At 37.5% G+C, this 15,083-nt stretch overlaps 1 protein-coding gene across 3 annotated transcripts in view; it reads left to right on the forward strand.

Annotated features, from left to right (window-relative positions):
• The window catches only part of grik2 (glutamate receptor, ionotropic, kainate 2), a 282,326-nt gene that overhangs the window by 90,509 nt on the left and 176,734 nt on the right, over positions 1-15,083 (forward strand). For all 3 annotated transcript variants that reach the window (XM_088326235.1, XM_088326237.1, XM_088326236.1), the window contains 2 exons: positions 6,893-7,060; positions 12,109-12,366. In XM_088326235.1, coding sequence (XP_088182361.1) covers positions 6,893-7,060; positions 12,109-12,366 — 426 coding nt within the window. The remainder of the gene's footprint in view (positions 1-6,892; positions 7,061-12,108; positions 12,367-15,083) is intronic.

Consider the following 15,083-nt stretch of genomic DNA (forward strand, 5'->3'; position numbering starts at 1 on the left):
CAGACTGGATGTCAGCTTTTTTACACCTTTACTGCTTTCTAGCAGCAAGAAAGAGCCTTTGAGTCTTATGTATTTTATAAATTATTACTTTTGATAGAAACAAGCTAGAGACTTGGAGTGGGGCTGCAACTAACGGTTATTTTAATAGTCGACTAGTCCCCAAATATTAAAATGATTACTCGAATAATCAAATATTTATGAACTTTTTCTTAAATTTAGCATGATGTTAATTTAATTATGCGGCATATCACTAACACAAGGAAAATGAGTACAGTGAAAAATACATCATTTACTAAACTTTCTACGGATTTGAATAAGAATTAAATGAAAAGGGATCTAAAACCAATTACGCACTGTCCATATATAAACCTCTGTTTTTAGGGACGGACAAATACATAATAAATGAAAATCAAGTAAATATGTATTCATTCCTGTAAACCAAGGAGAGTCACTGGAGTAGAACAAAATACAACAACATTTATGATGTAATGCTTTCAACGGTCAACCGCAAAGTCTGTAACAAAAGCACTGAATGACTCTAAACAGTTTGAAATAATTTTGTAACATTTTAGCAACTTTTGTTTGTTCTTCAGGCTGCATGCATCTATTTGAAATTTGTTTGTTAGGCACAGTCTGGCATAATGTTCAAGCTCTCATTTATAGTGATATATGCGCAAATAAAATGTACAATGCATGTCATCAGAACTGTATGGGCTTGAATTTTACCTAAATCTCACTGAGGCAAGTCCGATTGATCAACTGTTCGATGTGCCCTTTTAATGTTCCTGCGTCACCAAGCAACTGCCATGATAATTTGCAAGTAGTCTTTATATTGGCCATGCTAAAATGCTCCATAACTTTAGAAGTTTTGATGCGTGTAGTGTATGTTGATGACGCCATTGCTGTAATTTTATTTTACTGCTTAAGACAGAGACGCCATAGCGATAAAATTTACTGTCAATCATTTATTTTCACGATTTTTGTCGACAATGTCGACTAATCGTTGCAGCCGTACCCAAGAGCCATTTTGTTCACGAACACCACATCACTATTCTGCAGTGGAGGTTGGAAATCTGGTGTTGAGGGTGGGGGTCTGGGTGGGGGGAAACAGGTTCAAGCTCCCGCTGAGTGACATGAAGTCGGCCAGGCCGGGCCAAGGGTTAACACAAACAAAACACTTGAATCCTTCCCTGATGCTCTCTACAGCTCCCTACGGTCTCCATTGATTGAATCACGGGTCAGTCAGAGTACATTGATCTAAAAAAGCCGAGCACGCCACAAAACACACCCGCTACCCCCAACTCCTCGAGCCTTATCTTTGTCAATTCATTTGCTGGCTGCTGGGGAGTATTCACCAGAGGGCTGGAGCTGTGGGGGTCCATGTGTTAAGCACACTTTTCCATTCCGTCTGCCTTAGACCCCAGCCATTATTATTCCCTTTGCTATTGACTTTGTGCAAGGCTGTGATGACTTTCACTGGAATATGCTCGCCCTATACATTGAACTGAGGCAGACTGCATGGTTTTGTGTTTGGACCAAATTATTTCCTGTTGTAGATCCACCCAAAAAGGGGAGAAAAACATGTGGCTAAAATAAGCTGGATTGCTTCTCAGGCACTCTCATTTTTTCACTCTTTGTGTGATTGAATCAATTATTTGTGTCTATCAATAATTAGACATGATCATCAAAGGGACATTGTGTATTTTTTGACTACTAGATTTTAATTTGTTGTGTAGTGCAACAGAAGATATGTGCTTCAAAGCAGAAGGAGGAATACAAACTTTGAAGAGTCAAAGTGACTTAGCCGCACCATTTATCTTCTTATTTTTTCTGCTCAGCCTTTCACATGGTTTCTAGTTTTCTGGGAAACCCATAGCAGCAAGATGGTAAAATAATGTTCGCTCTATCTAGGTGAGCATCATGGTACGTCTTGTCCTACGAGTTTAAAAAAAAAAAATCATGTTTATATGACAGTGTTCGGTTTTAACTTTAGTAGACGATCAAATTATGTAGTGCAATGGTTACCACAGCGTAACACGCGAAAGTTTTCGGTTCAAGACTGAGTGGAGACATACAATGCATCTGGAAAGTATTCACAGCGCTTCACTTTTTCCACCTCTTTTTTATGTTACAGCCTCATTCCAAATTGTATCAATTTAATCTCATAATTCAAAATTCTACACAAAATACTCCATTATGACAATGTGAAAAAGTTTTTTTTTTACTTTTTTTGAATTTATTAAAAATAGAAAACTAAGAAATCACATTTACACAAGCAATCACAGCCTTTGCCGTGAAGCTCAAAATTGAGCTCAGGTGCATTTTTTTCCCACTGATCATCCTTGAGATCTTTCTACAGCTTAATTGGAGTCCACCTGCAGTAAATTCAGTTGATTGGACATGATTTGGAAAGGTACACACCTGTATATATAAGGTCCCACAGTTGAGTGTGCATGTCAGAGCACAAACACCAAGCATGAAGTCAAAAGAACTGTCTGTAGACCTGCGAGACAGGGTTGTCTTGAGGCACAATCCTGGGGAAGGATACAGAAAATGTTCTGCTTCTTTGAAGGTCCCAATGAGCACAGTGGCCTCTATTATTCGTAAATGGAAGACATTTGGAACCACCAGGACTCTTCCTAGAGCTGGCAGGCCTTCTAAACTGAGCGACCTTGGAAGAAGGGCCGTAGTCAGGGAGGTGACCAAGAACCCGATGGTCACTCTGTCAGAGCTCCAGCGTTTCTCTGTGGAGAGAGGAGAGCCTTCCAGAAGGACAACCATCTCTGCAGCAATCCACTAATCAGGCCTGTATGGTAGAGTGGCCAGACGAAAGCCACTCCTTAGCGCCATGGAGGAAACCAGGCACTGCTCATCACCAGGCCAATACCATCCCTACAGTGAAGCATGGTGGTGGCAGCATCATGCTGTGGGGATGTTTTTCAGCAGCAGGAACTGGCAGACTAGTCAGGATAGAAGGAAAAATGAATGCAGCAATATATAGAGATATCCTGGATGAAAACCTGCTCCAGAGCACTCTTGACCTCAGGCTGGGGCGAAGGTTCATTTTTTAGCAGGACAACGACCCAAGGCACACAGCCAAGATCTCAAAAGATTGGCTTCAGAACCACTCCGTGAATGTCCTGGGGTGGCCCAGCCAGAGTCCAGACTTGAATCCGATCGAACATCTCTGGAGAGATCTGAAAATGGCTGTGTACAAACTTCTCCCATCCAACCTGATTGAGCTTGAGACTTATTGCTAAGCTCAATTGCAAAGAAGATAGGTGTGCTAAACTTGTGGGATCATATTCAAAAAGACTTGAGGCTGTATTTGCTGCCCAAGGTGGATCAAGAAAGTATTAAGCAAAGGCTGTGAATACTTATGTAATACATAATAATAGGGCGGCAGTAGCTCAGGAGGTAGAGTGCTCGTCTTGGGATCAAGGGATCCCAGTTCGAATCCCGGCTCGTCCGTGTTACATGTCGAAGTGTCCTTGGGTAAGACACTGAACCCCTAACACCCCCAATAAGCAGGTTAGCGCCTTAGATGGCTGCAAGGCCGCTATTGGGAAATGTGGAGCACATTGTAAAGCGCTTTGGGAAGTCATTGACTTGAAAAGCGCTATATAAAATGCAGATCATTTCATTTCATTTCATAATACTTATGTAAATGTGATTTCTTAGTTTTCTATTTTTAATTAATTCAAAAAAATAAAAAATAAACTTTTTCACATTGTCATAATGGAGTATTTTGTGTAGAATTTTGAGATAAGAGATTAAATTAATACAATTTGGAATGAGGCTGTAACATAACAAAATGTGGAAAAAGTAGCGCTGTGAATAGTTTCCGGATGCACTGTATGTTGGCCCTGGACAGGAGATGGATGCTACCTGGCTGCATTTGCCCAAGACACACCAAAAGAAATGTGCTCTTAGTAGTTATGGGATCCAACCAACCAACCAACCAACCAACCAACCAACCAACCAACCAACCAACCAACCAACCAACCAGACACTCAAATTAAGGCGAGAGGACACCAATAGATTATGGATCTTCAAGGAGGACAGGGAGAGAGGCATTCAGATAAGGGAATTCCATCCCTTTCTAAAACCCTTGTCCGAGGCCTCTACTTTCATTAAATCTTAAGGTTACGAAGAAAGTTCAGCCCTAAAGGGCGTGGGCATTAAAGAACAGCAACCTGAGCGGTCAACAGCGACAATGATGTAACAGTCAAAACAACGACAACTGTGTATCAAACTTAGTAACTGGTATTCTTTAAAATCTCCTTTGCATTTGTCCAATCTTAAAAACAGAAAAAGCACTAAATAATACATTGTCTTTTTAATGAAATGTAAGTCTGGTTTTCTTTTAAACAAATAAGTATGCGTGTATTTTCTTGCATGAAATAAACATGTTTGAAACATTAAAAATTAACATACATATTTTAAGTTAAATCAAAATATTCATTGAACATACAAAACAACAATGTAAATGACATAAATTAATTTAATACAGTAAATATATTTAGAGCTGTCCTTAAAAATCGGCTTATGCTGTTACAATTAAATCACCTCAAGGTGCACACCTATAAAATATATCACAATATTGGTGTAGTTATGATCACAAAGAACACTTCAAGTTCATTTGATAATAATTAACACATTTTTTATTACAAAAACTAAAGTGCTTATTTAGGAATCCTGTGATAGCCCCGGTTGTAATTAACAAATTGCTCTAATCTCTGAAGTGATTGATTGCATGTGTGCCTCCTTTTTATCATCCGTAATATGTACTGATTTAATCATTCCGAAGATACGCCTATACGCTATGCATTAATCATTGTCTAACAATGTACTAAAACTCAATTCTTAAGTAGTATGTTGACCTTTTGTTGAATCGGCAGCTATGGTTTTATTTGAATGCATCACTTGTGACGAGCTGTGAATAGACACAAAAAAAATATATATATGGGTGACAAAAGCTGCTGGAATGAGTTTCCTGTGTAGGGTTGGAGTATCTTATAAGAGAGGATACAAACCACGGTCGAGTGGATGCAACGGTGAAATCGGCATTGCCATGTTGTAGTTATTTTAAGCGGCACATCTGTTATCAAGCTACTGTTGTTTTTGATTAGTCCAGTTCATTATTTTGTGGTAACATACTGGAGGGTTTTGTATTCAACAACACAAGTGGATAGTGGTTCCAGTTTTGCAGATATCCATACAGATAGTGGTGTATGTTGATCAAGTATACTATAATCTTTTTTTTTAAATAGTAATATTAAGAATGTTTTATACTTAGGATATCTGACTTTTTTCAAGCTGAGAGCTAATTCTAATTACTAACTAACATAAAGAGCTACCAATTTGATATGCACCTCTCAAAAAACAACTTATCATGTTATTACTAAGTAGTTCCTACGCATTAAAAAGTTGAATTTTTTTAAGTAGGGTTAAATAGACACAATCAACTAAAAAAGACCCAAAAAAAAAAAAAAAAAAAAATTACCACAAAATTACAATCACCGAGCACTGTTGAACTATTTTGTAAAACAGTCCACGGGCTACTCAGGTGCTCATAAGGTGCACCTTGGTGCGCATGGACACTGGTTTCGAGACCCTTTTTTATACGATTACTTAACTCTACATAAATCATTCATACTGATACCAATACCAAAATATTTGATGTTAATCAAGTGTTATTGTGTGACATTTAAAAAAAAATCAGCAGATTAAAATTAAGGATTTTCGATGCTATCACTCGTTTGTTTATGAGTTCTCAGTAACGGTGACAAAACCAATACTACAATGACAAAACAAAAACAAACAAAACAAAAACAATACCCACACCAACATATTTTCTGGTTCATCAATTAATATATAATAATATTCTGAAACATTTGTTCTATGAATATTAAGGATGTTCTATACCACATTTGTCAGATTATCTCAAATACAATACTTAACTCAGAAGTAGTCACCGATACTGATATTAAGGAGCAATATCAATACAATCATGAACCGAATCATGATGGTGCGGGAGCACAATGCATTAAGTAGAATTAAATGGTAGTCCTTTATTAAGACAAGTTTCAGTCAACAGAAAGCCAGGCGGCAATTTGAGCTCTTTACTAATGATGCATTTTTGTGGAGAAGTGAGCTTTACTCTATGTGTTGTGGTTCATTTGAGCAGCCTCAAATCAGAGCTGCAACTCCTCAGTAAAAGCACGTCGTTTGTTTTGTCGCAGTCCATCGCAATTTTCCATATATAACTTCTACAACTCTATTTGTGGAGTTCTCCGTCACTTCTGAAGTGTGAAAACTAAGCTTTAGACTGATCACCTCATTCACCTGCTGCCAAAACAATACGCAATCAGTTAATCGCTGGAGCCAACATACTCCAATGCCCTTAGCTCCCAACTCAATCGATACTCTGAGGAAATACATATAGTACTCAGGAATTTCATTTAAGTGCCTGCACATAGAAACACTCAAAATGTAATATATAAACTAAAGCATAGAAAAACACATTTCATTGCTAAGTTCTGAAATAGAGTACTGTATACAAATTTTAGAGTTTAATTTGAATTACTCAAAGGTTGTATTGACTATTATTTTTGCACTATTATCATTTCTTTTTCGTTAAAACCAGTCACTTTTTCTTGTCCAATGAACACAATTTTTTTTTAAATGTGTGTAGGAGTATAGTTTTTAAACTTGATTAAAATATAATTTGTCCGAGCCTGCTGATGAAGTGGAGATATTACTTTTTGGCCATATGAGCCAGTCACAGTTACTACATATTTAATCTATGTTTTCCCGTTTTACAGCATTCATTTGTTCGCAGTGTCAATGCTGTCTGCTAAAAAAAACATCTTCTTTATGTATTCGACAGGTGGAATCTTTGAGTCCGTGGAGAGCGGCCCGTCGGGCGCTGAAGAACTAGCCTTTAAGTTTGCTTTGAACACAATCAACAGAAACCGAACTCTACTGCCAAACACCACGCTTACCTATGACATCCAAAGGATAAACATCTACGACAGCTTCGAGGCCTCCAGAAAAGGTATTCTATGACTTTTGTGACAGAACTCACAATATGCCCAGTACCTATCTTTAGGGGCAGATTTGATGTGCCGAATCAAGGTCTTAAGAGATCAATTTGAGTGGACGGTTCCCTTAACCACATTGATTGTCAGGGCACCACTTCCTTTGGTTTACCAGTAGCAGGAGAAGAATCCTGATCTAACTAAGACACAACACCTTTATTATGTGATTGCTGTTGTTGTTGGTGTATAGCGTCTTCCTGCTCTTAGTGGTGGGCAGAACTTTTTACTTCATCCAGTGTTTTATAAATGTATTTCAAACGTTTGAATATTTTTATTGATAACTCAAAATGTTTTGAAACTTTTACTGTTCAACCAAACCAAAAACCAAATAAAGATATGGAGATGGAAATCGAGTCTTTGTTTCAAAAAATTGCTGATGAAATCTAATAGTATTAAACAAAACAAAACAAACAAAAAAACATCTCAAAACACACACAAAAAATGGACATAAATCACACAAAAATGTATGTAAATACGCACAAAAACATATGTGAAAATGCACAAAAACGTGTGTAAAACAAACATAAAAACGTATCTAAACACGCATGAAAATGTACGTAAACACGCAAAAAAAAGTAACCAAACACACAAAAAAGTAACCAAACACACAAAAAACCTACTACACACACAAAACGAACGTAAATACACACAAAACGTACGTAATCACACAAAATGTCTGTAATCACATAAAACGTATGCAAACACATACAAAAAGTTCCATAATCACACACACGAAAATATTCATCAAAACCGTACGTAAACATCCCCAAAAATAACATAAACATGTAAGTGAACGCACACAAAAACGTTCCACTCGCACAAAAAGTATGTCAATACACACAAAAACGTACGTAAAAATAAAACAAAAACGTACGTTAACACACAAAATACATGTAAACACATACAACGTATCTAAATACATACGAGAACTTCCATAATCACACACACAAAGATATAAAAAAAAAAAAACACAAAAACAAATGTAAACACGCACAAAAATGTATGTGACGCGTCATTTCTCACCCTCAGCAACAGTAACGGCAGTGTAACGGAAACCAAATTAGATAGATTACCCTGTTGCTGAAAAATGAGGCCTGTGTTTAAAACATACCTATTGAGAAAATATTGTAATTTCAACTTTTCAAGTACACCTCACACAACGCACCTCGCCTTTAAGGTAACGGAAGGTAATGCCAAAGTTATTTTGGTTTTGTTTCACATGCAATGTTTAATTGCCTTCATTAATATTTAGTTCTATTGTAAACATGACTAGACAGTAGCAAATGATAAAAAGGGTTCCCTACCAAAAAACACATTAAAAAGAAACATGCTACAAGTCTGTTCAAAAACACATCTTGGTTGTAGTTTGTGACAAATCAACCATGCCGGAATGAAAAGTCTGAGTGCTTCAAACATAAACAGCTAAAATTGATTGGTACCAGGTAATGACTCAGCGGCAGTAATTCAGATCTGTTTGTCCCCCAGAGGTGGCCAATAAAGCCTTATAATCTATCCGCTTTCTATGTGTATCAAGTGGGCAATTTACGTCTCTTATCAATTACAGTTCATTACGTTGAGACTGAGTGACCTATTATACCCAGTCACATAGGATAATGCTACTATATGGTGTTTTTTTTTTTATTGAGGAGAAGAATCTGCTTGTTGTAAGTCATTTTCGTAATACCGTAAAATCAGGACTACAGAGCACACCTGATTACTAGTAGCATGCTCAAATTTAAGAGCAGTTTTGTCTTACTCCAAGCTACACAGGATTTAAAGCCAAAGGCCTAAGAAGCCATCAAAAATGAACTTATTCACTCAATTTCTTACATTTTAAGCCCCCGCACAACTGATGTTTTCAGTTTTGCTCTGAGGTGTTTACATCACATGTGTTTGGAGCATGTGACCATTTAAGATGGCGATTGTAAAGACAGGCACCCATTTACTACTGCGGCAAAAAAAACAAAACAAAAGAAAAACAAGAATGAGAGCTGCATCGCGTACAAAGTAAGGCCTATATTTCTACATGACAGTGCCAGGGCAAACACATTGTGGAGAATCACGTATTGTGAAAAACATGCAAGTCATCTTTGTCTTGTTGTCACTTGGGGTTGTCGTGGTATCCAACCAAACGGCATTTGCCTGTTATCGTTCCTCGAGGGTTAAAGGAAACTTCAGCAGCCTGACATTGACACCAATGATACGGAAAGAAGTACAGTGGAACCTCGGTTCTCGACCATAATCCGTTCCAGAACCCTGTTCGAAATCCGATTTGGTCGATCACCGAAAATCGTTTTTGCCATTAAAAGTAATGTAAAATCATTTTAATCCGTTCCAAATCCTTGAAGGCTTACCATGAACGTAAACGTGAAGCTAATCCAGGCCAATTGTACGTTCGCGTTAGCGTAATCTTCCGTACGAAAGATTACGCTAACATGAACGTGTAAAAATGAAAAAATCAGGTCGTTTACACGTCATTTAGCACCGGGGTCTCCACAACAAGTGGTGAGCGGTTAAAGGATAAAGAAAATATTTATGAATAGGATCTCTTACCTTTGTGGTGGTCTGCAGAAGCCATGCTCTATTAACTCGAAAGAAGGGAAACTTGCACATCTTCTTCATATTTTGCTATTATTTCTTTCTTAAATGCAATAGTTGTACGCACTACTCTTCTTTTTTCACCTGTAGCAACTTTGCTGCTTGCACCGACCTCCTTCCGAGGCATAATTAGGGGTTAAAACACTCGATAATAAAAACGAAAGCAAAAATAAGTGCGCGGTCACGTGACAACAGTTCTTCACGAGGGGTGGGGGCAATCTACACCTGTACGCCGCTCAGCATCGCCCCTAGCGTACCGGCGCAATAATTTCTAAAAATTTTGGGTCGAGAACCGATTTGTTCGAATTGAGAGGCGTTCGAAAACCGAGGTTCCACTGTATTGCGTTTTAGGTAACTCCGACTGCTCGTATGTATCGTGGCTCTCGCAGCAGGGAGGATACATAAAGGGCCGGGGCATGGGCAGGGCATCTGCCTGGGTGATTGCCCGGACAAGGCTGGCGGAGTGGAGGGGGAGGGTGAGCGCGGAAAATTGCCTTAGCAGCACGTCCTCCCATACTTGACCGGACCTGACCTGATTTGTGGGTGTGAAAGTTAATATATCGTGACTATGTTGTAAAATATTGTTAAACATCCCATTTTCATCAATCGATGCCTCTGTCGATTATTAAAAAAACAAAAACATATTGTAGTTTTCTCCTTTTTATTCAAGTCTTGAACTTTTGCTCAACTAGAAATATAGTGCACAAAACAACAGAATATTCTATACTATAAATCAATGAAATATCCAAACTTAACAACAACATAATTACATACAAATTTACTGTAAACACCTTCAGATATGTGTGATAGTTGTTAAAATAACCGTCTTGGGGCGCCCTCCGTCAGACCAAAGTGCTACCTAAAGTTCGTTGCTCGACCTATACATGATTCAATTGTTTGTTTGTTTGTACATGATTCAAATTGAATCTTTTCTTCCGGCGCTGTCACGAATGGCAGCCACTCCAGCAGCTCCCGTGTTATTTTCGATTGTTCTCGATTGTTCTCAGCTCAGGGATGCTGCTGGAAATGTGAATTTCCCTTCGGGGATGAACAAAGTATCTATCTATCTATCTATCTATAGGATATCGCACAACAGAGTATGGTCTTGAGTTGCCCTCTTCTGCATCAAAGTGAAAGTACAAGCATGTCCACTCAACGACTCTTATTTGTATTGAATTAACGTACTGAGAGGCGCATAAATCGCGCAGCACAACGAAGCAATGATGAAATTAGTTGCCAACACTTAACCCTTTCAAATACTAGAGGTTTCTCTCAAATGGGAAGAGCCAGTGCCAGCCATTTTTTGCCATCTATTTCTGTAGCTGTATAGGCACAGGGCATATCAAAAGAAAGCTTCAACCCTCATATTTCACTTGTCAAAAAGTTACTATTGTTTAGTGCACACCATTTGAACATTGTTAGGTTTCTTGAAAATATTTGTTTCCGATAACATTTCTGCGAAAAATGGCTTTTTGTGAAAGAATGCATTTCAAGCAGAACTTTCACTTTGGTGCTTTTAGTGTATTTGTGATACCTCCAATAGCTAAACAATGCTTTTGATAATCACAACGGCACTTCGGCTTGCAGAATAACATTTTATTGCAGGAAGATTGAAATTATGCATGAACGATGCATTAACTTTGCAAGAACCTTTCAGCGCCCATTCTTTCCAATGATGTAATGACATGATTTCAGTCACCACGGCAATCGCGTTCCTATGGGCGTGCATGAAACGTCATCCCTCTCTGCCTCGACAAATACAAAAGGACTTTTCTAGAAGGAAAAACTGCTCTGTTGAAGCATCAACTACTTATCCATTCCTTAACTTTTCTCACCACACTGTTTCATTACACCTACACGCCATATGAGCCACCTACACGGTCTCAATAGTTGGATACATGAAGCAACACTAGAAAGTGTGGGCTTCCTCTGTGTCTGGACACATATGTGCTCAAAGCCACTCCTGCCATCTACTGGTGTTTTTTCTGATGAGCTGCGCCAAATCCTTTTTAATAGTTTATATAGAAATACAACAAAAATAAAACAACATATCTTATCGTTTTGCCACTCAGGGACAATGCATTGTTTTCATACGTCATGGCATTGAATGCGTTAATAATCAATTATGATGGATTTTTTTTTAATTTGTTGTTCCAGCCCAAGTATTATATGAATATTTTTACCGATAACATAAACATATATTTCTCAAAGGGTGTCTGAAATGTCAGGTGGTGCTTTTTATTCAGAGAGCATCATTGTGGAAAAGAGCATCTCACTGTCATACTCTGTGCCACCACAGAATGAATAAACCACACCGTAGTTAAAGCTGCAGTGTTTAAAATGTGGCAAAAAAAAGGTAGTGGCTTGCCGTCTGGAATCCAAAGTACATTTATTTTTTGTCCTGCAGCCTGTGACCAGCTTTCGCTCGGAGTGGCAGCTATATTCGGTCCTTCTCACAGTTCCTCTGCCAATGCCGTCCAGTCCATCTGCAATGCGCTGGGGGTTCCCCACATCCAGACTAAGTGGAAGCACCAAGTTTCAGACAACAAAGACGTGTTCTACGTCAGCCTGTATCCGGACTTTTCGTCCTTGAGCAGAGCCATCCTGGATTTGGTGCACTTCTTCAAATGGAAGACGGTCACGGTCGTTTATGATGACAGCACTGGTGAGTTGCAAAGATCAGCAGATTGGTAAAATGTAGCATTGCAATTGATGTCAAATAATTCATTCTTTTTAATAATTACACACACACAGACAACCCAAAAACAAAAAAAACAAAAGTGGCCTAAGATGCTATGAGAAATGGTCACAGATTCTAAACACTGACAGCCTCGTGTTATGTAAAATATAACAAGCTTATTTCATGAATATGATTCGATTAATCACGCAATTATTTTGTCGACCTATTTCTGAATTGGGTAAAACGCAAATATTTAAATAAAAACAAAAACATTTTCCCTATTGTCAAAATTTTCCATTCAGTTTTAGTGTTATTTGACCCTACTTTTTAGCCTTTTTTAGGCTGAATCATGGACAAAATCATCTGTTAAGTAAAACAGATCTATTATTATTATTATTTTAATAATTGTTTTTTTTGGTAAGATAAGAAAAATAATACCCAAATGCAGCAAAATGGTGTGCAATACTATTATTATTATTATTATTATTATTATTATTATCATTGAAAAAAAATTACAACTTTGTTCATTTTCAGGATGCTTTGATAATGAAATGATCTGCATTTATATAGCGCTTTTCAAGTCAATGACTTCCCAAAGCGCTTTACAATGTGCTCCACATTTCCCAATAGCAGCCTTGCAGCCATGTAAGGCGCGAACCTGCTTATTGGGGGTATTAGGGGTTCAGTGTCTTACCCAAGAACACTTCGACATGTAACACGTACGAGCCGGGATTCGAACTGGGATCCCTTGATCCCAAGACGAGCGCTCTACCTCCTGAGCTACTGCCGCCCGCTACTGTTAAATACGTAAAGAAAACTTAAAGTGCATATTTCAGCAGATCATGATTTAGTATTGAAAACGTACAATCTTACTTGCATGGTTCCTTACAAAAAGAGGCATTAATTTGTGAAAAATAGCATTCCCACACGTTGGCTGACCAATAGATCTATAGATGTGCACTGTATTTTTTGGACTATACGTACTTCTGGATTATAAATCGCACCAGCCAAAAAATACAAAATTAAAAATAAAACATATGCAAGTCGCACCTGGAGTATAAGTCTAATTTTTGGGGGAAATGTATTTGATAATCCCAACACCAAAAACATACATGTCATCTTGAAAGGCAATTTAATATGTGCCATTTTTGTTCAGCTCCTTCTCAGTTGTTTTTATGAATTACTGGCAATGTTATTGCCACGGGAACGGTTTATTATGCCTCAAGGCCACTGCATCCTGCACACAAACAGTACTGTGATACAGTTAAATGTAAACATAAAATAAAAATAATATAATTAAATAATTCGATTTATTCAGTATTATTCCTTATTTAACTTCTATATTTTGGGATTTCCTTTTGCTATAGATATTCTGGATATTATTAATACAATTAGTATGCAACATATCACTGTGCTGAGCACCTGGAAAGGTTGTGAGGCACGGAATTATCTTGCCTCATACCAGATGGAGATAGTGAGACCAAGGATTCAGATTTTTCGCACACATCAGCCTTAAACGATATAATTAGTACTGTAATAGCGGACAACAAGTGAATACATCAAGTAATTTATTGCTTCCATTTTTAATGGATTTTTTTTCCATTGGAAGATTACCCATTTAGTGATACTCTTATTCAAAAGGAGCAGTATGTAACATATAAGTGGGCTAGGTGTCTGCAAATGCAGGGTGAGGCAAGCAATTATCTTGCCTCATGGCAGAAGGCAATGGGGAGAAAAAGGATTCTGTTATGGAGCACACTTTAGCCAAAAAAAAACAATATTTTTTCTGATAGTATAAACAAGGTAACAAATCAAGCTGTCAAGTACCTTTTTCTTATTTTATGGACACTTTTTTCATTTTGGAGTATTACGTATGTATTGATGCTTTAATTCAAAACAAGCAGCGCATGTGCTTCATTTACTAATTAGGATAAGACAATAAGACCTTTTTCTATGCTATAATTTTGCTTTTCTTGCTCTGCCAATGAAAGTATGAATACAATGTAGGTTCATTTACTTGTAAATCTTACTCTGCCTCACCAGGCACGAGCCTCATTACACGTCACTGGAATTTACAGTGTATCAGAAACATATTCTGTATAATTAGCTATTGAGTGCTAAAATATTGTTAAAGACCCAACATCTCAAACCAATGCGTTTTTCATCAGTTTTTGGTTTATATTTGATTTATGGTCGGATGAACCAGTCTCTCAAGTCTGTTTTTTTTTATATAAATAATACATAGGGATATCTTGTCCTACAAGTGTCACAACTTTTTCTGTACTAGGAACAAAAACTAATAAAATTTCTGAGATGTGATCATTGACTCAGCCCATTTTTTTTGCCAGTGTGCATTTGAGTTATGAGAACATTTCAGACACTCCAGTGAAGTGAAAAGAAAGTGGCAATTAAAATGGAAAAAGTTAGGGAAGCTGTGTCCAATCTTTTCCTCTGAGGGCTGAATGCAGGAGAATTGAAAGGATCTGGAGCCACTTTTAAATTCTTTAACTTTCATTTAATAAAAATTATTAAATCAACCAAGCAAAAACGATAATTTAAGTTACACTAGTTAAAAAAAACATGGGTGAGAAGTCAAAAGCCTACATTCCTCATTTACTTTCATTTTATAGAAAATGGACCACACATTTGGTAAAATGTCTTTTATGTTGAAAACTAGCATTAAAAACTAGCATCATCTTCTT

This window comes from Urocampus carinirostris, chromosome 2 (genome assembly GCF_059441175.1).
Source record: "Urocampus carinirostris isolate Australia breed hairy pipefish chromosome 2, RoL_Ucar_1.0, whole genome shotgun sequence".
Lineage (NCBI taxonomy): Eukaryota > Metazoa > Chordata > Actinopteri > Syngnathiformes > Syngnathidae > Urocampus > Urocampus carinirostris.